At 44.2% G+C, this 25324-nt stretch overlaps 1 protein-coding gene across 1 annotated transcript; it reads right to left on the bottom strand.

Moving 5' to 3' along the window:
• Nucleotides 1–5708: 5708 nt before the first annotated feature.
• Nucleotides 5709–23325, bottom strand: ATP5MG (ATP synthase membrane subunit g). Its single transcript, XM_069224743.1, has 3 exons — nt 23169–23325; nt 7896–8056; nt 5709–5923 (listed from the first exon to the last, which is right to left on the bottom strand). The coding sequence occupies exons 1-3, from the start codon at nt 23230–23232 to the stop codon at nt 5825–5827; spliced, it is 324 nt and encodes a 107-aa protein (XP_069080844.1). The 5' UTR covers nt 23233–23325; the 3' UTR covers nt 5709–5824.
• Between the last annotated feature and the right edge of the window lie 1999 nt (nt 23326–25324).

Genomic DNA, 25324 nt, shown 5'->3' with positions numbered 1-25324 from the left:
TGGAGCAGCCACAGTTACCTGCATTACCTGGGCTCCCAGGGTGTAGAGTTAATACGGAAAACTTTTTGCCTGTCCATTTCTTTCACTTGTTTATGGATGATGTATTTTTGGAAGAGATTGTGGAGCAGACAAATGTGTATGCAGAGCAATATTTGCGGGACAACGCTGCCAGACTTAAGCCTCAGTCTAGAGCTACTCAGTGGGTTCCCACATATCTGGAAGAGATGAAAAGGTTTTTAGGTTTGTCTTTTTTGATGGGGTTGATCAGGAAGCCGTCACTGGCTTCTTATTGGTCTACTAGTCCCTTGATGCCAACTGCTATATTTCCTGCAACTATGACACGTAATCGGTATTTGCTTCTTCTTCGTATGCTGCATTTTGTAGACAATGCTTTAGCCTTGCCACGAGATCACCCTGATTGTGACCGCCTTTTTAAGATTAGGCCTGTCCTTGATCATTTTGTGGATCGGTTTTCAGAGGTCTATGTTCCAGGCAAAGAGATAAGTGTGGACGAGTCTTTGGTCCTTTTCAAGGGGCGTTTAGTTTTTAAGCAGTACATTCCTAGTAAGAGGGCACGGTATGGGATTAAATTGTATCTGCTGTCAGAAAGGAGTACAGGATATGTGTATAATTTCCGGGTCTACACTGGTAGGGATTCCAGTATTGACCCTCCTGGTTGTCCGGCCACTTTTGTAGTTAGCGAAAAAATTGTGTGGGAACTTGCTAGACGGCTGTTTAACAAAGGTCACCATTTGTACGTAGATAATTTCTACACTGGAGTGCTGTTGTTCAAGGAGTTGTTTAGGGTGGACACTGTTGCTTGTGGCACAATCCGTTCTAACCGGAAAGGCTATCCAAGGGAGCTTGTCTGTAAAAAAACTTGAGAGGGGACAGTGCAAGGCCTTGCGGAATAATGAGCTGCTAGCTCTGAAATTTTCAGGCAGGAGGGATGTGTACATGCTATCGACCATCCATGATGAGAGTACTTCCCCTGTGGCTGTTTGGGGTCAGGTTGCGGAAGTGTGCAAACCTGCGTGCATTTTGGACTACAATAGGCACATGGGTGGTGTTGATAGAGTAGATCAGAGGTTGGAACCTTACACTGCTCTTCGTAAGTCTTATGTGTGGTATAAAAAGTTGGCCCTACATTTATTTCATTTGGCAACTTTTAATGCCTTTATTGTATACAAGGATTGTTCACCTGAGTCAAGGATGACATTTGTTAAATTTCAGGAGTCGGTGATAGAAAGCCTTATTGTGGTGGAACCGGCAAGAGTTCCTAGAGTAGAAGTGGTGGAGGATGTGGCTAGATTGAAAGATCGGCACTTTCCAGATCACATTCCTCCCACTCCCAAAAAAGACTTGCCCACAAAGAAATGTAGAGTATGTGGCCAGAGATTAATCCGGAGGGAGAGCCGGATGCACTGCCTCAAATGCCCTTTAAAGCCTGGGCTGTGTGTGTCCGGCTGTTATAGAAGTTCCCATACCCCCAAAAAAATTCTGGGAAATACCGTGAGCGTAAGCTGTCTGTTTTATATTTTCATATGTTTCACGGTTGGCATCTCTGTCATGTATTTAGTTAGAGCTTTTGTTTGTAGTTTTGTGCTTATTTTATAATTAGTGGTTTCTTTGTTGTTTATAAACAAAAAAAGTGATGGCGGTGTGCGTGGGGTGGCGCCTGGCTGGCGGTGTGCTTGGGGTGGCGCCTGGCTGGCGGTGTGCTTGGGGTGGCGCCTGGCTGGCGGTGTGCTTGGGGTGGCGCTTGGCTGGCGGTGTGCGTGTGGTGGCGCTTGGCTGGCGGTGTGCGTGTGGTGGCGCTTGGCTGGTGGTGTGCGCGGGGTAGCGCTTGGCTGGCAGTGCCAGCCAAACGGCAGTCCACACTCCCATCAGCTGGTGTGAGTCTTGTATCAGGGATGGGGGCGTATGTAAGTGATGGGCCCTTGAGTGACGCGGTCTGTCGATGTGAGTGTTGTAATGTGCTGGGCCCGTGGCTGGTGGTGTGAATGGTCTTGTGCGTGTCATGTATGAAAGGTGTGTGAATGGACTGTAAAGCGGTTGGTGCCTTGTCGCGGCTTTACAGCTCACGAGCTGTGAGTCATTGGTTCTGTTTTTTGCCTTTCAGTTATTAGCAGTGCATTTCATTTTTGTGAAATCTCTTGTTAATAAAATTTGATCCACTGAACCGTCACTCACCCTCGTGCCTATGTTTTTGGTCCTGGGTGCGGCCTTCATCTAGGGAAACCTACAAAACCCAGACATTTTTTAAAACTAGACACCCCAAGGAGTCCAGGGAGATGTGGCTTGCGTGGCTCCCCCAACATTTTCTTACCCAGACTCCTCTGTAAACCTCAAAATTTGCATAAAAAAGCATATTTTCCTGACTTCCAGCACAAAATTCCTACTCCCCAGTTTTCCCCTCAGTCTCCCAAGTAAAAGGACACCTCACTTATGTGGGTCCCCAAAGCAGAGTCCGTCTAAAGATGTATAAAAGAATATGCCCTTATAAACTCGCTGTGCTATCCCTTCTATCTCTTCAAGTTTTGGGCCTTATTCTGTTGCCGGCACCTGGCCCACCCACACAAGTGAGGTATCATTTTTATCGGGAGACTTGGGGGAACGCTGGGTGGAAGGAAATGTGTGGCTCCTCTCAGATTCCAGAACTTTGTGCCACAGAAATGTGAGGAACAATTGTTTTTTTAGCCAAATTTTGAGGTTTGCAAAGGATTCTGGGTAACAGAACCTGGTCCGAGCCCCACAAGTCGCCCCATCTTGGATTCCCCTAGGTCTCTAGTTTTCAGAAATGCACAGGTTTGGTAGCTTTCCCTAGGTGCCGGCTGAGCTAGAGGCCAAAATCTACAGGTAGGCACTTTGCAAAAAACACCTCTGTTTTCTTTAAAAAAAAAAATGGGATGTGTCCACGTTGCGTTTTGGGGCGTTTCTGTCGCGGGCGCTTGGCCTACCCACATAAGTGAGGTATCATTTTTATCTGGAGAATTTGGGGAACATAGATTAGCAAAAGAAGTGTTATTGCCCCTTGTCTTTCTCTACATTTTTTCCTTCCAAATATAGGAGAGTGTGTAAAAAAGACATCTATTTGAGAAATGCCCTGTAATTCACATGCTAGTATGGTCACCCCAGAATTCAGAGATGTGCAAATAACCACTGCTCCGCAACACCTTATCTTGTGCCCTTTTTGGAAATACAAAGGTTTTCTTGATAGCAATTTTTTACTCTTTATATTTCAGCAAATGAATTGCTGTATACCCGGTATAGAATGAAAACGCACTGCAGGGTGCAACTAATTTATTGGCTCTGGGTTCCTCGGGTTCTTGATGAACCTACAAGCCCTATATATCCCCGCAACCAGAGGAGTCCAGCAGACGTAACGGTATATTGCTTTCGATAATCTGACATTGCAGGGAAAAGTTACAGAGTAAAACGTAGAGAATAATTGATGTTTTTTTCACCTCAATTTCAATATTTTTCTTTTTCAGTTGTTATTTTCTGTAGGAAACCCTTGTAGGATCTACAAATGACCCCTTGCTGAATTCAGAATTTTGTCTACTTTTCAGAAATGTTTAGGTTTCTGGGATCCAGCATTGGTTTCATGCCCATTTCTGTCACTGACTGGAAGGAGGCTGAAAGCACAAAAAATTGCAAAAATGGGGTATGTCCCAGTAAAATGCCAAAATTGTGTTGAAAAACTTGGGTTTTCTGATTCAAGTCTGCCTGTTCCTGAAAGCTGCTGAGTTTAGCACCGCAAACCCTTTGTTGATGCCATTTTCAGGGGAAAAACCACAAGCCTTCTTCTGCAGCCACTTTTTCCAATTTTTTTGAAAAAAACGAAATTTTCACTGTATTTTGGCTAATTTCTTGGCCTCCTTCAGGGGAACCCACAAAGTCTGGGTACCTCTAGAATCCCTAGGATTTTGGAAAAAAAGGACGCAAATTTGGCTTGGTTAGCTTATGTGGACAAAAAGTTATGAGGGCCTAAGCGCAAACTGCCCCAAATAGGCAAAAAAAGGCCTGGCACAGGAGGGGGAAAAGGCCTGGCAGCGAAGGGGTTAAATCAGGGAGAATTAGGGGAAATGTAATCACTTTGGAGGAGTTAAAGGTTCGCCTTTCATAAAAAGGTCTCTTGCACGCGAACCTCGAGAAAGTTGAAGGAAAACTTTGAGTGGTCAAAGATACGCGACGAGGTATCACAACAGGGAAAAATTTGGACGGTGTGTAAGGAGGACGAGAAAAGCCGGAGTAGTGGGGGATTTTCGCATTTTAAGAACTTCATTTGGCACATGTAGATTCTGCCAGAGTTGAAGCAGTTTGCAATAATTATGGAAGTTGAGCAAAGCAGCCTGAGGTGAAGTTTGTCAAAGAAGTAATACATCCAGCACAATTAAGGGTTTGAGAAAAGGGGTTTGTGCGGTAAGAGGGCGTACCAAGGTATCTACTTACAGATAACACAAATGTGGTCAGGAAAAAGGACGCAGTTTTTGGTGAATGGAGTAAAACATAGCAGGAGAACACTGAGAAAACCCACACAGTAATAGCATGACGGAGATGGCAAATCACATGAATAAATGACTGAGATGGCATGGAAGAATAGACAGGAATGAAAAGCAGTGTAAGACTTGGTGTGTTTCTACCACACTTGCGTGAATGGGGGTCACAGGTTAGTCATCTTTACTTTTGATAAAGGGCAGTCAGTCATAAAATTGAAAGAACTGTTAGCATAAAGACAGAGGGGAGGCATGCGCAAAAGGAAGTTGAAGGGAAAAGAGCTGTTGGGTTGAAAAAGAAAAAGAAAAAAAAGGAGATTGGGTAAAGGTGAGGCCAACGTGAAAAGGACGCAGCTTGCCCACGTTCAAAGGCCACTACAAAGTGATAGCAGCGAGGGAAAGTTATGTAGACTTGGATTATGGACAAAAATGGGACAGGACGCGGGTGGTGTTCGACAATCGCCGTAACTGTGAAGTTGTAAGTACGAGATTGGTTGGTGAGGCGGGTGGGTGTAGTGAAGTAATGCTAATGACTGAGTGCAGGAGAAGTGGGGAAACCAATGGTCGAAAGAAAGTGCAGCGATCCGTATAGGTCAGTGAAAAAGTGCGTTTGGGATAGTTGACTGGAGAGAATGAGAAGTCCCATCAGGTTGAAATATTTACCTGGTGATTCAGGAGTTTAATTCCATCATTTAATCACGGCATTGTTATACGGTTTCTTTTCATGGTTCTGCTGAAGGTTTCCATTTTTTTCTTACCCAGGTTTATTCATTTCCTTTCAATACAATGAATGGTTACCTTCCTTTTCTCAGGTTTACCCAATGAAATGTATGGCTTCCCACATTAGGTGTCAAGTGTTATTTTGACAGAGTAGATATGGGAACGGCATGCATTGTAACTTTAACGTGGGCGGAGCTCCCCAGCGTTCTATCGGAGGTCACAGGACCCGCCGCAGAGGTCCTGCCGAGTCAGTTATGGTCGGGCTGGCCTAGAGAACACCAGCTGTGTGTTGTGACTTAAAATAAAGCTCTGCTTCTCTTGCTCCAGCTGAGTCCCGAGTCGTTCTCTTTGGTGGCCCTTGAAAACAAATAGGAAGCTTAGTGCACAATCAGTTAGCTAGACAATGTGATATACATGCTTGAAATGTTCATGCTACCAATCTTGCACAACCTGTCATTTGTACTCTACAAAAACCACGGACTTTCCGAACAGAGTTTAAAGAATGTTTTTATTGTGTTCTAGATGCCGAGATCACAGATCTCTATAAAATATATTTCTCAACAGTAAGCCAAACGATGAGAAGAGAAGCGCGGGTGAGGGGCTCCTCAGACATTGTACCCAATCAGACTTCCTTTGCCAATTATTTCTCCAATGTAAAACCACATCAGCACCTCTGTAGCAACCAATCCATTCCTCAGGGCCTCCTGCAAAAGAGACAGAGAACGATTGGAAAGGAACTAGTACACAGCACACGTGGACTTCAAAGGATGGGGTGTGGGACTGATGTGCACCAGCAAAGAAAAGGCTAACTGGGTGACCCCAGTGAGAGAGCTGTCTGGGTGATGGAGTCCATGCTGCTTCTCTTAATTTAAGTGTTTTTGCATCACGTATATTCCTTCTTTCAAGAAAGAGGGAATACATTGTGCCTCAGATAGCCTGATCTTACAATATCCTGCTCCATGTATCTTTGGCGCCTTCATGTACAAAACAGGGAGAAAGGACTATATATTTTTCAAAGAAACACTCCCATCCAGTATGTAGGTGAGAAAGTAGAGGAAAACAGCTACTGGAAAAGAAGTAGTGAGAAAGCAAAAATGCAGAAGAGTCACAAAAGCCCCCTTAAAATACAGGTTATTCTTACAGCCTACATTACAAGCTCTGCTAAATCCATTGTAAATCCACAATCCCCAGCTATTCTCAGTCACTGCTGCATTGTCACAATATTATCACAAGGTCTTTTACCTACTCGGTAAACTAATGGACTTTACTTCCTGCAACAATTTGCAAACTCAGTCATTTCAGGCAGTCTGTATTCAGACTCCCAGCTGATCTGTGAGAAGTTGCTGTCCTACCCCATTTCCCGTGGTACTAGGATACATTAGTACTTCCTTCAGGGCACGAGCGGTAGCATTTAACCAACCCCCACACCATTCTCCCCCTCTCAAATTGAATAAAAGCCAGAGGAGCAAAGCAACACAATTACATCACATCATTGTATATAATACATATTGATGGTTTCTACGTCACAATGTTACTTCAAAAAGTGACCACCCCCAGGGAGGCACTTGTGAGTATCAAGGGAAACCTAACTAGGCCTAAATATAAATTACACTTTATAATCACTGGATACCATTCACCTTTCATCCTGCTTTCTAGCTTCTCGACCATTTCAACACAGTATATACGGTCTAAAATAAAACTCTAAATTGATGGCCTATTACCACCACTGAGCAGAAGCAGCCTTCAGGGAAGAGGGTCCGTAGAAGCAGGGCTGCTAGAACTATAACCAACATATGAAAGACCAGTCTTATAACTCCAGCAAAAAAGATGGTCTTTCATGGATGGATAGGGCAAGAGGTCACAGCCGTAATACAGACCATTTCTATTGTGGCCATCACAAACCTAACATGCTCTGCCCCCTATTCAACTGGTGTCCTAATTACCAAATTCAATGAGCAAGCTTTTATCAACATCTTCTTGATAAAACGTGGATTCAAACTGATCAAGATTTTATCCACGGGCCTCCACATTACACAATAACGTCTGCAACAGTTTTTTTATGGACAAGCTACACCACTTACTCAACAATCAAAACTGTTCAGAGGCAGTATTACAACGTCCATGGATGGAAGGGATGGTGAACTAATCACCTGCTCCATGTACACCTTTGTGGACTACCCACAATTTCATCTAAAATAAGTTAGGGTTTCAACTAAAGCCTTTGTGAAAGAAGCTGGACAGAGGGTGGCTCTGGCACAGAGATGGCACAATGGCATATTGTACAGACGGCTGAAGAAGGATAAATAAAAGAATCTCCAGAGGCAGGAGGGGGACTTGGCTCTACAGCTAATTCAGACTCCTTCCTGGGTGGGGGCTGTTGGAAGGATGTATTCATTTCAAAGGGTAGGTTCTCTCGTGCTCAGTCACCATGAAAAGATTCAAGAAGACTTGTTACAAAAGAGTATTTCAAAGTACCCGCCCCATTGGATGAGATTTGAAGACTGGGCTGGTTCAAAGGAGTGGTGGCAAGAGTAGTGATTTCAAGGGCTCCCTAAAAAAAAAAAGGAAGCATGAGAGTGGACTCTATATGCTTTTTCCATTCACTAACATTGATAAACTGGTGGAATCCACTGGGGACAGCAGGTCTGATTCTCTTAACCATCAAGCTCCAATTACCTTGACTGTGAGCTGCGAAAGTTTGCCTGTCTGGAAAGACTTCACCATCGCCTTCATGCTGTCAATCGCCATAGGAATCTCCGATGGAGAAGGAGGAGTCAGCTCCACTTTTGCATAGTACCAGAAGGTGGCCAATCTGGGTTTGGAGTAAGTCACAGCAGCTAGAAGAGAAAACATGCATCTTAAGAACAGCACCTCATTTTGGAAGCAAGTGCAGGGCTCAAACAAACAATTTCAGACATTTGTGTCTAAAGTACTCTACTGGACATCAGTTAAGCAGCATTCCAAAGGGCCACCCAAAGCACAGTGTACTTGAGGAAAGGTCTAAGCCCATTGCCTACTGGCAACCATGCATAAAAATACGTACCAATGGCTCCACAAAGGCTACCTATTGGACAGCACAGCAAGAAAATCAAGTCATAGGCTAGTGTCAAACAGGAAGTCAACAGAAGTACAAAAAAACCTTGGGTTTTATTTGTAGTTTCTCTCTTTTTGACCAAAATGGGCCATCTCTGTAAGAGCTCATTTGACAGAAACGTTTAGATGTAGATTCATAACCTTACAATATTCCCCAGGAGTCACACTAGATCTGGAAATATGAGCAGTACCCATGTGTGCTGGAAGGTGGAGTCATTAGGGCCAGTGTCTGCACTGGAAGTGACATGCAAGGAGCCTATATATGCACCACACCAGCTCACTGACATGAGTTACTTTCTTTCTGTGCCAGTCAGCGCAGATCTGGAGAGAGCTACCCCCAGGCATTTTTAACTGACTTTTTATTGAAGCTTTTTTGTGATCTTCATCTCCTGGCGTGTCAGCACTGCGACCTAAGGAGCCTACAGGCTTTAAACCGTGTGGTGTCTGTCGCAGGAAGATGTCCGTGACAGACCCTCATTTGGTTTGCCTATGGTGCTTCGAGCTAGACCATTACTCCACGACCTGCGAGGACTGCCACAACCATGAATTCAAAGGCACTGAGGGAAAAGTCCCAGGAGCTCCTTGCCACCCAATGTCAGACGACCCTACAAAACTTTCGATTCCGAATGCGGCGAAGGAGCTCATGGAGCTGCCCCAGACAACAGCCATCATGATCCAAGACGTGAGGTAAGTCCCACAAGCAGAAGAAGTCTAAGCGGTCTTAGACTTCTTTGTGTCAGTCCAAGTCATCACGCTAGGCCTCGCTCCACCATGGAGCTTGTGCTAGTGACCGCTCAGTACCTCCCAGGGTGGCCTCCAGCCAACTCAAGGAGTTTTATGAGGCTATGGAATATTTGCAGGGCCCAATCCCTATGGAGCTGCCCCTATTGGTTCTTCTCTGGTGGGTCCATCCTCCATGCCAGATCCAGTTCTCGAACTGGAGGAGGGCTGCCTGTGGGACCGTGACCTTCCTTAGCACCTGCTCCTGGCATTGTTGTGATGGGCTTTGTCTGCCAACAAAAAAGTACCATGTCTTCTAAGCCACAGTGAGTGCATTTTGACTTTGATAGGCCTAGACTGGATAACGATTGTTGGTTATCATTGTCCCTTGATAGAGACCCTGTACGAGGCACCAGTAGATACCAGTGCTTTGGACACCTTACCAGACACTCTCCGCCCTCCCTTATCTACGGAGGAGGGTGACTCATTCACAATGGTGGAGGGCAGCTGAGGTCTTGGACCTTCAGTTGCCCATAGTGGCAGTCAAGACGAACAGTGCTTCAGCTGGGAGTCACCCCTCCTGAACCTTTACTCCCAATTAAATGAAGCCCTTACATATGTACTCCTTAGGGCACGGTCCAAGCCCCGAACAGGGGCTCCTGTGCACAGGACAATTCGCTCACCCAGCACCCTAAACCAAGAGTTTGGTGGCCCATAGCCTCCACTTTCAGGATCAATCCTGGTGCATCACCACCATTCCAATGGCAGACAATTTAAAAGAATGGATACCTTTGGTAAGAGGATTTTCTCTCCTGCCAGCGTAGCACTGTTGTCAGTGAACACTGAACCTTTTGGACAAATATCGACACACTGTGTGGATTTGTTATGCAAGTGCTGCCCATCGCCTCGGAGGAGGCCCGAGCTACACTCTCCCAAGCTATTCCCAACAGGTGAGATGCAGCATACAGGGAGTGCAGAATTATTAGGTAAGTTGTATTTTTGAGGATTAATTTTATTATTGAACAACAACCATGTTCTCAATGAACCCAAAAAACTCATTAATATCAAAGCTGAATATTTTTGGAAGTAGTTTTTAGTTTGTTTTTAGTTTTAGCTATGTTAGGGGGATATCTGTGTGTGCAGGTGACTATTACTGTGCATAATTATTAGGCAACTTAACAAAAAAAAAACAAATACCCATTTCAATTATTACCAGTGAAACCAATATAACATCTCAACATTCACAAATATACATTTCTGACATTCAAAAACAAAACAAAAACAAATCAGTGACCAATATAGCCACCTTTCTTTGCAAGGACACTCAAAAGCCTGCCATCCATGGATTCTGTCAGTGTTTTGATCTGTTCACCATCAACATTGCGTGCAGCAGCAACCACAGCCTCCCAGACACTGTTCAGAGAGGTGTACTGTTTTCCCTCCTTGTAAATCTCACATTTGATGATGGACCACAGGTTCTCAATGGGGTTCAGATCAGGTGAAAAAAGGAGGCCATGTCATTAGATTTCCTTCTTTTATACCCTTTCTTGCCAGCCACGCTGTGGAGTACTTGGACGCGTGTGATGGAGCATTGTCCTGCATGAAAATCATGTTTTTCTTGAAGGATGCAGACTTCTTCCTGTACCACTGCTTGAAGAAGGTGTCTTCCAGGAACTGGCAGTAGGACTGGGAGTTGAGCTTGACTCCATCCTCAACCCGAAAAGGCCCCACAAGCTCATCTTTGATGATACCAGCCCAAACCAGTACTCCACCTCCACCTTGCTGGCGTCTGAGTCGGACTGGAGCTCTCTGCCCTTTACCAATCCAGCCACGGGCCCATCCATCTGGCCCATCAAGACTCACTCTCATTTCATCTGTCCATAAAACCTTAGAAAAATCAGTCTTGAGATATTTCTTGGCCCAGTCTTGACGTTTCAGCTTGTGTGTCTTGTTCAGTGGTGGTCGTCTTTCAGCCTTTCTTACCTTGGCCATGTCTCTGAGTATTGCACACCTTGTGCTTTTGGGCACTCCAGTGATGTTGCAGCTCTGAAATATGGCCAAACTGGTGGCAAGTGGCATCGTGGCAGCTGCACGCTTGACTTTTCTCAGTTCATGGGCAGTTATTTTGCGCCTTGGTTTTTCCACACGCTTCTTGCGACCCTGTTGACTATTTTGAATGAAACGCTTGATTGTTCGATGATCACGCTTCAGAAGCTTTGCAATTTTAAGAGTGCTGCATACCTCTGCAAGATATCTCACTATTTTTGACTTTTCGGAGCCTGTCAAGTCCTTCTTTTGACCCATTTTGCCAAAGGAAAGGAAGTTGCCTAATAATTATGCACACCTGATATAGGGTGTTGATGTCATTAGACCACACCCCTTCTCATTACAGAGATGCACATCACCTAATATGCTTAATTGGTAGTAGGCTTTCGAGCCTATACAGCTTGGAGTAAGACAACATGCATAAAGAGGATGATGTGGTCAAAATACTCATTTGCCTAATAATTCTGCACTCCCTGTAGTTCACCATCAGATGTGGACCTAACAACTCGCTGGGCAGATCGACTTCTTAGTCGGGGACACAGACTCCAGCCTGGCTGAGAACCAATGGATTCTCAGGGGATGTCCATAGACATGCCCTTTATTGGCTCTTGTTTCTTTGGTGAGAAGGCAGGATCCGCATGCTACCCATGGCTCCACGCCAACACCAGTCTTTTTGCTCATTCTGTGGCTCTAGTAAAGACTACAAACAGCATCCTTTTCTGCCCTGTCACCAAGGCCAAAAGACTTCCCAGCCTTGTCGTGGCTTTGGACGCAGGTTGGCCCAGTTCATGTGGGGCCACTAGCCAGGCCAGTCCACCACTGGGCCTCCACCGAACCCACAGAAGCCAGAGCCTCCAACCTCCTTTAGTTTACCCTTACAACAGTTCGGGGACACAGAGGGGGCTTCACTGGAAGTCTATAACACCAAACAAGTGGGTTTTGAAAACTGTCCAGAGGGACTATTCCATCTCCTTTTAGGAAACCCCTGCCCCCATGCCACCCACTTATGACCAATTGACAGAGGACCATTTTTTCTTGCTCCGTCAGTAAGTGTTGGCTGTTTTGGACAAGGAAGCTGGCATCAGAACTAGGCTGTGGTCGTTATTCCTGCTACTTTTTGATGCCCAAAAAGGGCAAAGGCCTTTATCCCATCGTAGGCCTGCACCTTCTCAACTTCTTCCTGAGATAACAGAAGTTCAAGATGCTCACCTTTGTTCAGGTCTCGTCTTCCCTGGACCCTGAAGACAGGATGGTAGCACCTGACTTGCAGGATGCATATTTCCACATACCTGTCCTGCCTGCCCACAGGCTCATGGTGAACCAAGAGCACTTTAAGTTTGTCATGCTCCCCATTCACCTCACCAGTGCCCCTCGGGTGTTCCCAAAAGTGATGGCGGTGGTTGCAGCACATATGCGGAGGTCAGGAATTCTAATATTCCCCTACCTCGACCTTTGGCTGTTGAAGGGAGGCTCACCCCAAGCAGCCGTTTCCACCCTCCAGACTACAGCGGACCTACTGCATTCAATGGGGTTCACTATCAACATGCAAAAGTCACACCTGACTCGTTTCTCAGACACTCCCTTTCACCGGGCAGTTATGGACACAGTGCAGTTTCCGGGTCTGTCCTCCTGGACAGCGAGTCCAGTGTATTCAGGCTATGATACCAATGGTTCAGCCTCTATTTTGGATGTCGGAGACGGAATCTGAGGCTGTTGGGCCATCTGGGCCTCCTGCACCCTTCTTTTGACAAATGCATGTTGACATATGAGGACTCTGTAGTGGGACCTGTAGTTACACTGGGCACAACATCAGGGGAAGCTTTCAGACCTGGTTCGGATGTCAGAGGGAACTGCAACAGACCGGTAGTGGCAGACGAACCATGACTGAGTCAGTGCCAGATCCCTTTCCCTTCCCCATCCAGAGCTTCTGGGCTGCCACAGCTATCTGGGAGAGGTGAAGATCAGAGGGATCTTGTCTTTAGCAGAGCCCAGGCTCCACATCGAACTGCTGGAGCCCTGGGCGATCCGGATGGCACTGAAAGCCTTCTTTCGAGCAAGGGAAGGCTAGTGCAGGTGTTCACGGATGGCATAACCGCCATGTTGTAGTGCAACAAACTGGGCAGGGTGAGGTCATAAATCCTTTGTCTCTGTATACAGTTGGAATATTAGGGCATTTCTCTAGTGGTTCAACACCTGGCAGGCTCTGAATGCAAGGGCAAACAAACTCAGCCATCAATGCCTAGCAGATTGCGAATGTCGCTGCCATCCAGAGGCAGTGCAAGCTCTCTTTCAAGAGTGGGGAGAGCATTGGTTAGATCTGTTTTCCACCGGCAAGAACACACAAAATCAGTTGTGTGCTGGAGTTTCCAAGGCAGTTCCCGTCACAGGCACTTTTTATCTTCAGTGGTAATCCTGCCTTCTGTATGCCTTTCTGTCAATACCACTCCTGACCAGAGTCCTCAAGATGATCAGGAACGACCAGGCCAGGTAATTTCTGTGACTCCAGATTGGGTACAGAGAGACTGGTATCCCGAGCTCCTGAGCATCACTTTTAACCCACTGATCAGACTACCCTTCTGAAGGATCTTGTTGCAGGAGCAGGGCAGGGTCCTGCACTCAAACCTGCACACTCTCAGTCTTCATTCTTGGAGATCGAACAGCAACAGTTGACATCTTACAAACTTCCTCCCGAAGTCTGTGGTGTTATTGTGTCAGCTAAGTATCCCTTTCAAGATGGTGTATGCCTGCTGTTGGGACAGTTTGTGGCATGGTGTGCACCCAAGGATATTGATTCTAGTCCTCCGCTGATATTGCAAGTTTGTTTGTTCTTTCTCTGGGCCAGCAGGGCTCTGGGAACTGTTAAAGGTTACTTGCCCTCCATTTCGGCATTCTTGTAGTTGCCGGACCGACATTCTTTGTGACTAGGGGCTAGATGTATGAAGCCTTTTTGCAGTCACTAACAGCCCGATTAGTAGTATCTAATGAAACTCAACTTGCAATTCGGTAACACATTACTGTATCCCAATTTGAGTTTGCGATCTATTAATAATTGAGTATTTGGAAGGTGCATGTTTGGGGTGTCTCTTCCAAATACCAAATCATAGTGGATATACTAGTGTTTTGTGACAAATGCAGTCACAAAACAATTGCACTTTACCACCAACTCAAAGCTGATGGTAACCCATGGGAAGGAGTTACAAGGACAGAATGCGTAAAAATATATTTCAGAGTAGGAATTGGTAGCATGGACCACTGCCTACTCTTAAAAAACAAAAATGAAACATTTATTTTTTAAAGCATCCTGCTTTCTTTAAACAACTATATTTAAAAAGTTAAAGAACAGGACTGCTTTATTTCAAAGCAATCACAGACATGGAGGACGGTTGAACTCTGCAGGTCACTATCTCTGTGATGGCAGCGAACCCCCCAATTAGTGCATAGGTCGCTGCGCAAATGGCCACATTGGTCGCAAAGGTACTGGCTGCAAATTGCGACCGGTATTATGCAATCTGTTGTACATACATCTGACCTCAGATTTCTTAAAAGGTCTCCAGCACAAGTTTTCTCCCAGGCTCATCATGCCCCAATGGGATCTTACCCTTGTTTTGACCTTTCTTATGTGTGTGTCTTTCGAGACGTTGCACAACTGCCCACTTTTTCTAGTGGTCGTAATGTTAACCAGGAGGGTCAGTGAACTGCTGAAACTTTTGTACAACCTCCGTATACCACCTTTTACCAACACAAGCAGATTCTCAGGACCCTTGCTTCCTTTCTCCTGAAGGCTATGACACCCATTTGTGTGCGTTAGTACATCACCTTGCTTACCTTCTTTGCTACACCTCACCCTTCTAATGAAGAGGGACTCCACTGACTGGACCCAAAAACAGAGCTTTCGTTCTTCCAGTGAACATACAAAAAAGAGTTCTGGGTGTATGATCAACTCTTTGTAGGGTATGTTGGGGTCAAGAAAGAGAAAGTTCTGTAGAAACAGACCATCTCATGATGGCTAGTGCTCTGCATTAAAATCTGCTATGCATTGTCCCAGAAACAACCCCCTTAGGCTTTGTGTGCTTATTCCACCAGAGCCGAGGCTGTGGCCACTGTGCTAGCTGGCAAAGTCCCCATCCTGGAAATCTGTCAGGCAGCAACATGGGTGTCCTCACATATGTTCACAAAGCATTACTGTCTGGATGCTCAGATACGTTGTTTTTTTAGAAGGGGTTGGGGGGGGGGGGGGGGGAGGAATGGGAAGACTGACTGTTTGGTCCAGCAGGACTTTTTAGTCTAATCCATTTCACAGACCCACCTCTGCTTGGGTATCTAGTAAGGTAAGGAAGTCTATCAGATGAACAACGTACTTACCTTTGGTAACGGCTTATCTGGTAGAGACCATCTAGCCACAGATTCCTTACCGACCCTCCCATCCTTTCTGCTCCTTAAACTGATTCTGTGTAGATTCATCCTTCTGAGGGCCTTAGCAATGAACACCAGTATGTCAGCATTCTTTGCGGCTCTGCATTTCGGGCGTGGAAAATAGTGATGTCAGCAGGGTAGGGCGGCAACCTATACAGGCACCGCTTAGGTCACTTTTGGTGCTGACGAGGAGACAAACACCACCACATATGGGGGCATTGCGCGTAAATTTCCAAATCTAGTTTTCCTTCAAATCAGCTGGTATGAAGCTCATTCAAACTGAATATATTCATGTGTCCAGAAAAGCAAGATAAAGGCCACTCCACACATAAAAACACCTTCAACTATAGTGTAAGGATTTAGGGAAACCATCGTTAGCAGATCAAGAAACAATCACTTTATTTACACTGGCAAAAACAGTGCTGCCATCGCTGAAAAACTCCAAACCGAACACTGAAACTGCAATAAAACTGTTTCTGAGTGGTTTTCTGTAGTTCTCTACCTCGTAAAAAGAAGAGGGCCACTAATCAACCAAATAGGTTAATTTAAGTAATGTATGATTACGAGGCGTGCATGCATTATATTTAGCAGATCACTCCAAGTGCAGTACTGTAGGAGCTTAACTGTTCAGGTTAATGCAATCAAAAAGAGAAAACAAATATCACTACTTTGCTAGGGTTTGGTGCACCCGCCCGCCAGTCTCAAGGCATGTTTGGTTTACTGCAAATTAGAAGAATGTGTATAAAAAAAATTAAAAAAATTAAAAAAATGCTTTCTGCACAAGTGCAAACCTCGGAGACCCTAATAAGAACTATCAAGGCACTCTGACAACGGTGCTACCACGTGAGAACCGTCAATCAACTTCTTTGAAACTTGGTTTTAAAGAAGTTGGTGCAAGCACATGGAGCTGGCCAAGCTACAAAGAAGGGCGGCTGGCTCCTTCGGTGCTAAAGGCTGCATTAGTCCCAAGCACAAACTAGGAAAAGTTTGTACGAGAAACAGTCTCACCATCAGCATGCTGAAAGGGTAAAAACAAATAAACACAAATTCATAAAAAACAGATTTTGCAATGCAATCGGTCCTGCATTTGCTACAGTTAAAGCTATTGAAGTGTAAATTACAATGTTTTTACCCATATGTTTTGGTTTGGAAAGGAATGGATGTATATGATGGGGCGTGGAATTTTGTGGGTTATGTTGTGTTATGCTACGATATGTGTTATGCTATATTCTGGTATGCTATGCCGTGTTATGTCAAGCCATGTTACGCTGTGTTGTTATGCTATGATGTGTTATATTGTTATGTGCTATACTATGTTATGCTATGCTGTGTTACGTTATGCTATGTTGTGTTATATTGGGTCAAGTTATGTTGTATTATATTGTGTTATGTTATGCCATTTTGTGTTGTGTTATGCTGTGTTTTATGTTATGCTATGCTAGTGGTAACAAAGCAGCCTCAAGGCGGGACAAACGTAAAGTATTTACCTACGAAATCAGGGGAATTTTGAAGGGCAGGCCAAGGAACAAATGAAAGTGATAGGCACGTTGCAAGCCCACAGATGTAGATTACATGTCGAGAGACAGCCTAGGCTCGACTTAAAAATGACACAAATTTGCCAGAGAGCTAATTTTGAACTTCGCACATTCTGCAGGCCATCTGGGAGTTTTCGTATTTCATCTTGTGCTATTAAAAGCGCATTTAATGCTCAGAAAGGAAGGTGCGAAACAAAGCTGGATGCTGAAGAGAGAAAGGGGTTAGGCTTTCGCAGACATTGATGAGCAGTTCATAGGACTTGGCTCTTCAGTGGTTTGGTGGGCGGTAATCTCCATTATTCCAAAACCGAGACCTGGATCATGAGTAAGTGCAGGTTGGGATTAGAATTAGAATGTGCAAAATTAAATTTGCTTTTGCATAGTTACGCAAAATTTCACAACAATTAAATGAAATCATACAGATTTACTTGAAATGCAAAATTTGATTTCGGCTCTACACTTTAGTGTGAAATGTATCCTTATATTAATTCTAGAAGCAAGGATGCATTGTGCGCAAAAAAAAAAAATAAATAAAAAAAAAAAAAAGTCCTGTGTCGCAAATAGAAGCTACTCGTGGTCTGGTCATTCACTTTGTTCCTGTGTGTTTGGGCTAACTTTTTGTGTGCGTTATTACGCAACATGGCGCAGTAGCATAATTTTGGCAAATTCTTTTTAAGAAGCATAACGCAGCTGTACTGACATTATGCGAGATTACGATGGCATAATGGAAACGTCCGCCTAGTTGGGAACAGCGGGCTCAGGTGTAGCATGTGATTAGCTGATGAAAGGTGCCTTACTGAAATATGAAGACATGTATGAAGAGACTGGGCCATATGATGTTTGAAAGCTTCTCGAGTACTTTACTCTGGGAAGGGGCACTTACATGTCTTCTACAATGAAATGTGTCCTGGTAGGAAAGTATTTCTCCCTTGCATTATGTAGGGGGGCAGCTTAATCTTGCCTGCCTCCATGTAAAGCTATCACCCATTCCCACTACTAACAGCCATTACATTTTGCAGTGCTACTAAAGAGACAAAATATACACAACCAGAAATATTAAAGTCATTATCACCTACCTCTTCACAGCACATTAACAGATTCCTCCTCTGCTCTAGTGCCAAGTAGCCGTTAAGTTACACGTCATAAATAAACACAAATGGATAGTGTATCATTTGCAGATTTTAGAAAGTGAGTTTACCATTCCCAGGAATTTGACTACAGAATAGACCCTGGCGTGGACTAGGAAGCTGCACATTACATTTTGTACAAACACACTTTTTGAGTGTCACTATCAAGTGTTAACTGTTGCCAGAGCTCTTGCCATCAACACCAAAAACACACATCAAAAGGGTCTTTAGGCCAGCCCCGTCAGCCATCGGTTCTTTTGGGTCAGCCTTCCTCAGCTACTGTTTAAAGAAAGCGTCAATCAAATTTTGAATCCAGATAGGTGATTTATTCCAGTCTCAGTTATTGGGAGTTAGTCGTGTTAGTCCCAGTCACGGCTCACTAACCTCTAAAAGGGTGGGTCGGGTGCTGCACACAAGGGAGGGGGTAACATTTACTATATAAAAAATAATAAAAAAATAAAAAAACTTTCCTCCTCCGTTGGCATTCCTCTTTCCCTCGTCGTCGCTTCAGATTGCTGGCACAGGCTCCCAAATCTTCCCTGCGGCCAATCCGGACTCTGCTCAAAGCAGCGTTAGGATTGGCTGGGAGCGCTCAGTCATGGCACTCCCAGGCAGACTGGAGCCTGTGCAGAATCTCTCTAGCCAGGTAACACAGTGCTGGGCTGGAGCGAGCACAGTGCACATGTGTGTTTGGCCGCCCAAGACGGCCGGCCAAACATACATGCGCACTGAAGGGACTGCTCTGTACACTACCCTGAAGTGCTCGTCACCCCCAGTGTTCCGCCCCTTTTCAGGAAAATTGTTTAGTAGGGGAACAGTGAATCTGTAATAATGGTTTGTGGGAATATATACCTATTGGATAAATGAAGTGAAAATTAATTCTGCCACGCTGCAGATCATGATTGGGGTTAATGGGCAGGCCTGTGTGTGGGCCTAAGCACTGGAATAATAGGGCATGCTGAAGGTCAAAGTAGAGGTGCGGTGGTGCAGCTGGGTGTAAGCCCCACTACTGGAAGAGAGTCAAGGCACAGACACATGGGCAGAGGTCTTTGTAGGCCCCAGAACAGAAATAAGCAGAGGAGCTTGAGGAAGGGATGTGGTGAACAGTAAGTGTAACGTTAGGGTGCTCAAGGAAGGACTGTGGTGAGGTGTCAGAGAAATGTTTATATGCTCGAGGCAGGACTGTTGTGAACTGTCAGAGTAGTGTGTGCTTGAACCAGGTAAAAGGCGTACTGGTAAGAATCCACTCACGATAATGGAAGTACATTGGCAGAGCTCAGTTTGAAAACAGAGGAGATGGTGTGGTCAGAGCGGAGCCTAACTGGCAAAAATCTTTGGTGGTTCTAAAGCAGGAACAGCAGAGGGAGCACTAGTTGAGAAGGGATGTAAAGTGTATTATCAGAGCTGTGTGCGCGTCTTGGTGCATGGAAGAGTTCTTACCCTTCCATTAATCCAGACATAAGTGACACTGCATGTTTGTGTATTGCTTGAGCTACACAAATTAAGAGGCCTAACAGTGACCTATGGCCCATCTAAAAGGGGCGTCTCAAGAATGACATCACAAACCCAGCGGACGCCAAAGGAAGCCACACTCTAGAAGGCTTGTTTTTGATACCTATTAGCAGTGTAAAGAGAACTGTGTCTTCTCAGCACTGGGAGGGCTAAGATCACACTTAGCACTTTCAGCTATATTAAGCTTTTCCCCAGCTTGGGGTAAAAAACGGTGAAGGAAGTTGTTCTCTTCTTCATCAGATATGCAGGTTTTTGTGAATCCTGTGGGTTTGTATTGTTTTCCGTACTGCCCTCTTTCCTTTTACTGTCCTTTCTTTTATGGTTTGTTAGGTCTTCGGTTTTAACCTTAATGAAAGTGTGACTTCCCTGTTGGCAAGACGAAAAGACTCCTGTCCCGTTAAACTAGGGTCCTGCTATATGACTTAACTCGCACCTGCCAGCTTCTTAGGAACACCAAGATGATGAAGAACTGACCCTGTCCACTCAGCCTTTGAAAAACGTGCCGCTTGGTGTGTCACTTACCTCACCCCAGCTCTACCCGCCCTTTACAAGCATCAATGTCCTCATAGCTTGGTATGGGCTTGTCAGATTCCAGTCAGAGCCCCTCTCTGATCCCACCCTGGGACCAACTCAAGCCCTGGGGAGACCACACATCCCTCTCTAAAGGGAGTCACAATCGACTATTCCCTCACACCAATAACGTGAACATGACATGCACCCTCCCCCCCTCACTCAGTGGCAATCGCTGTATTATTATAGCTCCTTCCATAAAATGAGGGTGCTGGCTGGCGGGAAAGGAGAAAATGCTAATCTTATTTTCACGAGGGTGGATGGAAAGTTAAGTGCATTGTATCCGTACAAAATATTCTAAATAAACAGGTAGGATTTATAATATGAGTTCACGCTGCCATGACTATTCGAGCTGTGAGCACCATGCAGCGAGAAGAGCGCGACAAAATAAAAATAAAAATAGTTCTCCCACCCTGAATTATATCGGAAACTGTGCAATTATCCATGTAACAGGGGCAGTCTGCAAGGCCTGACAAAAACAGTCAAGGTGGGACACATGTAAAGCATTTACCAATGGCATCAAGTGAGTTCTGAAAGACAGGTCCACAAAAGTGATGGGAGTGAAATGGGAGTGATTAAAAGCCCACAATACTAACAACAGGTCAAAGCGCTTGCGAGCTCGACCTAGAAAATTTGGTTATATTGTGTAATAATACCTATTGCAACGTTAGCAATAAATACATATGGACTGCTATGTTAAAATGGACGTCAATCACTTACTCAACACATGAATGCATTTTACAAATAGGTTTTCCTATGTAATTATTAAAGAAAGTTCCCCCAAAAATATGAATGGGAGGGTTTGGTGGAGAAGATGATAAATCAAGAATTAAAATATATTTTTTTTAATCAACTTGTAACCTTCTTGTACCCACTCTAATTCCCCGCCTACTCTTTCTTCTAACTGTGTAATACTCTATAAAAGTATAAGAACTCTGGCCTGCACAATAACAATGCAAATTACATAAGTCACCAACCTAAACCAATGAAGCCCCTTACTAAATCCAGTGGTAATACAAATGAGATGCCATTCCTCAGCATCACAGTCTAAGAGCAAAACTAATCCCTCACAATACTGTCTGAGTGTATGTCCCAAAGCAACAGCATCCTCTACCCCCTGCTCCCAGCCCATGGACCAAGCTAGGGAATCACTACCGATTCATGTCCATTAACCCCACACATTTCTTCCATTGCAGTTCATGGACTCAAACAATGACCTCCCCAGTACCCTCTTAGTTCTGGGTAAAGCCAATAATGTATCCCTACTGCCACAGTCAAACTCAAAGGATAGCCTCCTCTGCACCACATCAGTTAGTGGTCACTTGTCCCCCATTAGTCCTGGACAAATTATCTTCCCAGTCCATAGACTTAAAAATACCCTTCACTTCTGGTAGCTAAGTCCAGAACCCAACCAAGAACCCCCTATCTACACCCATAAACTCCATTTATATCCTCTTTTTGTCCCAATCCAGTGTCACAATCGCTAGTCTCTGATGCATCAATCCAAAGATCAAACAAACTTTCACTGTAAGGTCCAGTTCTTGGCCACAACTAGCGATCTTCCTTATAGCAGACTGGTCCAAGGATCCAACTAATTGCCTCATGTGGTGGACCAAATTAACTGGAGATTAATTAAATGAAGAAATAAACATCACTTGGATATTTTCAACACACCTTTCATTTATACATTCAGGGCTAACTGTAGATCTCCACATTCCCAATTACCAACCCGGAAGAGGACCCCGTATATGAACCTACACTGAGGTGGACAACACCTGTGCTAACGCTTCTTCTGTCCAACCACAAACAGGCCCCCTTTTTACAGATCATACAATATTCGAACAGTGAAAGATGGAACCCTGTCAGTCTGCTCTGTGTTTGTCACTGGGCAGGTAGTTGGGAGCAGCATATAGCAGGACCTTTGGCGTGCTGCAAATAGATGACATGGGGCAACGGCACAGATCACCTAGATGCCGACCAAACGTGCAAGAAAATGGGATTGTTGGCCACCTTAATTATCGCCCTTGTACCACCCTAGGCCACAGACAACCAAAAATCTCCCTTGTGCCGCTCCACTTCATTGACCCAAATAATGCCCTTCTCCAAGCAGTCAAAGAGACTGAGACAATGAACTTGTCCTTTTCATGGATATAAAAAAAGCTTTGTATTACGCTTGTGAAATTCTCTAAATTACATGCTGTTAGTGCAATTTTTTTTGCGTGAGCGCACAGGAATAAAACGGATGGCCAAACCGCAAGCAGCTGATACTCACACCGCTTGTGACTTTGGTGTCATTTTTTTTTTAACCACATATTGCGTCCTCGTGTCAAAAATTGATATAAGGTCACGTTTTACGGTAAAATATAGCGGTAAATAACAGATCGCATTATGCATAATCTCGCTCAGCACAAGGTCCCAAAATCTCGCGTAAAACACAAAATGTCATGACTTGCAAACGATCCACCCCACATCATCTCTTCGAAACTTATGGCCAAAACCAATGAATGACACTCGTACCCCGTCCAAAATGAATCAGCCGATCCTTCAAACGAGGTCAAGGGAGCAACCAACTTGCCCTCCAGCACCCACCCTCTACATGTCCAAGGACGCATGCCATAGCAATCCGCAGCTGGAAAAAAAAAAAAAAAACACCCCAGCAGATCACACATCAGTGCACGTAAGCATACGCCGCACCCTAAAAGTACAACTGACATTTATTCAGTGTTGTTGCTTTAAAGCGTTCGATATGAAATATATTACACAACTAATCAGTAGTCGCTTAATTGATCTATATAGGATTGTCCTCTGAGGTAGCTCAGTGATCGGGGTCACACAAATGTCTACAGCGTGTGATAGGGAGCTATGACACCAGTTCAGCGCTCCCTTCTCTCCCCCGCCAAAACACCACAGAACCCTCCTTCTCCAGCTCTTACCGCCCACGAGCTGCGGACCACGGGTGGTCACGGTCTTGAGGAGTCTCTGAGCTGCCTGAGCCATGGTTGCGGGAGAGGTGACCGTGAAGGAACAGGCGAGACGAGAGGAAAGAACGTCTATAGGTCAAAGAAAGGGGCGGAGATTGGATAGAGCGTCAGCGGAACCAGAGAGAGACGGAGACGCGAGAAAAAAACGTCACGCGACCAGAGAAAGGGCGATTAGAAGACAGAGCGTCTGCACAACCAACGAGATGCCCCAGGGAGAAGATAGAAATAGGGCTTTGAAGTTTTGTGTCACCGAGGCACAGCTATACCAGGTTCAAAACCAAGCACAGAATCAAACCAATTAGAACAATTTTGAGGGAGGCCAGAAAAACCGCCTGCCTTCAGGTTTGCTTTCAGAGCAAGAGGTTTTACGGTTGCTTGGATTACTAATTTACTGTTTAAACATTAGTCTTAAAGCTTTTGAGGAAAGTAAAACTATCTTGAATAGTCTACGGGGCTTATTTATTAGTTTTTACTCCAATATTAGTAGAGTTTGGGGAAGGGGGGTGGGGAACTAACTTCCATAAATATTGTAATAGGGAAGTAAAATATCATGTAGTATTTCCAGGACACCTAGGCGGCTGCTGGCGCAAGGGCAACCAAGAATGCCTACACGAGAGTATAGCTGCCAAGTTTTCAGTTTTCATGTGTGAAATGTCCATTGTATCTTCATACTTATGAGTGACATTCATCGACCAAATGAGTGCCACTTTATTGACACCTTCTTGCAAATAAAACTAAGTAATAAAGTCAACAGGTGATACACATCAGACATTACATCCAATGTCAAACAGGATTACTTTAGAAGCCATCCCAGAGTCATTGGATGATCATACAACTATTGTAGAAGTCATTTTCACGTCATCAGACATCATCAACCTCTTGAAGTCATCAGCAAAGTTTAGAAACTTGAGCCTGATGATTCCAGGATGACTTGAAAATGAGTAGCTGATGACTTCACAAGGTGTGACTATTACTGATGACTTCAGGAGTATTTCAAAATGAGTATCTGATGACTTCACAAGGTGTGACTATTCTTGATGACTGCAGGAGGATTTCAAAATGAGTATCTGATGACTTCATAAGGTGTGACTATTCCTGGTGACTTCAGAAAGATTGAAGAATAAGCATCTGATTTTTTCATAAGGCCTAATTGTTGTTGATGATTTAAGGGTGATATGAAAATAAACACCCAGAACTCCACAATCATAATTTAACATGATGAAATTGCTCCAAATGTTTTGAGAGTGATTTGTTGATTTCCAAAATAATACACCGACTATTTTGGTTTCATATTTGTTTTGTCAGAAAGATGTAACCTGCTATGTGTTTTTAGAATTATTGGCTGATTACTACCCAGTGAACACTAATTAGGTATTAAATGAGTTTTCTTTAAATGCATAGTATCATACAGTGTGCTTCATCAGACTATGTAAGAAAAGTCACATGTAAATATATCTATATATATATTTTTAATTTTACATTCTTTTTATCTATATAAATCAGTATAAATAAGTATATTGTGATAAAATGTTAAAAACATGTTAATTTTGATTCCACTGGATTAATTGTAGATAGGGCCAATGGAATTAGGCAGAAATGGAGTATGAAAGAATTGTGCAGTATTGTCTAAACCGTGCAGCTTGGAAAAACAAATTATGAATTCAAAGAATGCAAATTATACAGCACGTTCTGTGAAATTGTGAAATTTAGCTACATGCCATTTTAAAAAGGGGTTACAGACTTGAGCAAAGTGAAACTTTACATGCCTTTTTAACCTGTGCAAAGTGCAACACTCCAAAGTAAAAAAAAAATGTGGCAGCTTCAGCAGAATTCTGTGACAATGAGTTTCCCGAATTTGTGAGTGAAGGGTGAATCTTCACCTGCCTCTATTTTCAACACATAGCAGTATGGATACAAAGTGCATCAGAGTGCTTTAAATAACTATACACATACTCGCACTTTACTCATCAAAAGTGAGACTGATTGACTTTACTACTGCTTGTAATTAATACTGCATTTTCTATCTTTCACATTAAAATAGTCTGCCTAAATCATGTTTATGTCCATGTGTATACATGTGTGTGCGTAATTTGTGTATTTTTCCCACT

Source organism: Pleurodeles waltl, chromosome 3_1 (assembly GCF_031143425.1).
Source record: "Pleurodeles waltl isolate 20211129_DDA chromosome 3_1, aPleWal1.hap1.20221129, whole genome shotgun sequence".
NCBI lineage: Eukaryota > Metazoa > Chordata > Amphibia > Caudata > Salamandridae > Pleurodeles > Pleurodeles waltl.
The sequence above is the reverse complement of the archived record's forward strand: the minus strand, read 5'-3'. Positions and strand labels throughout refer to the sequence as shown.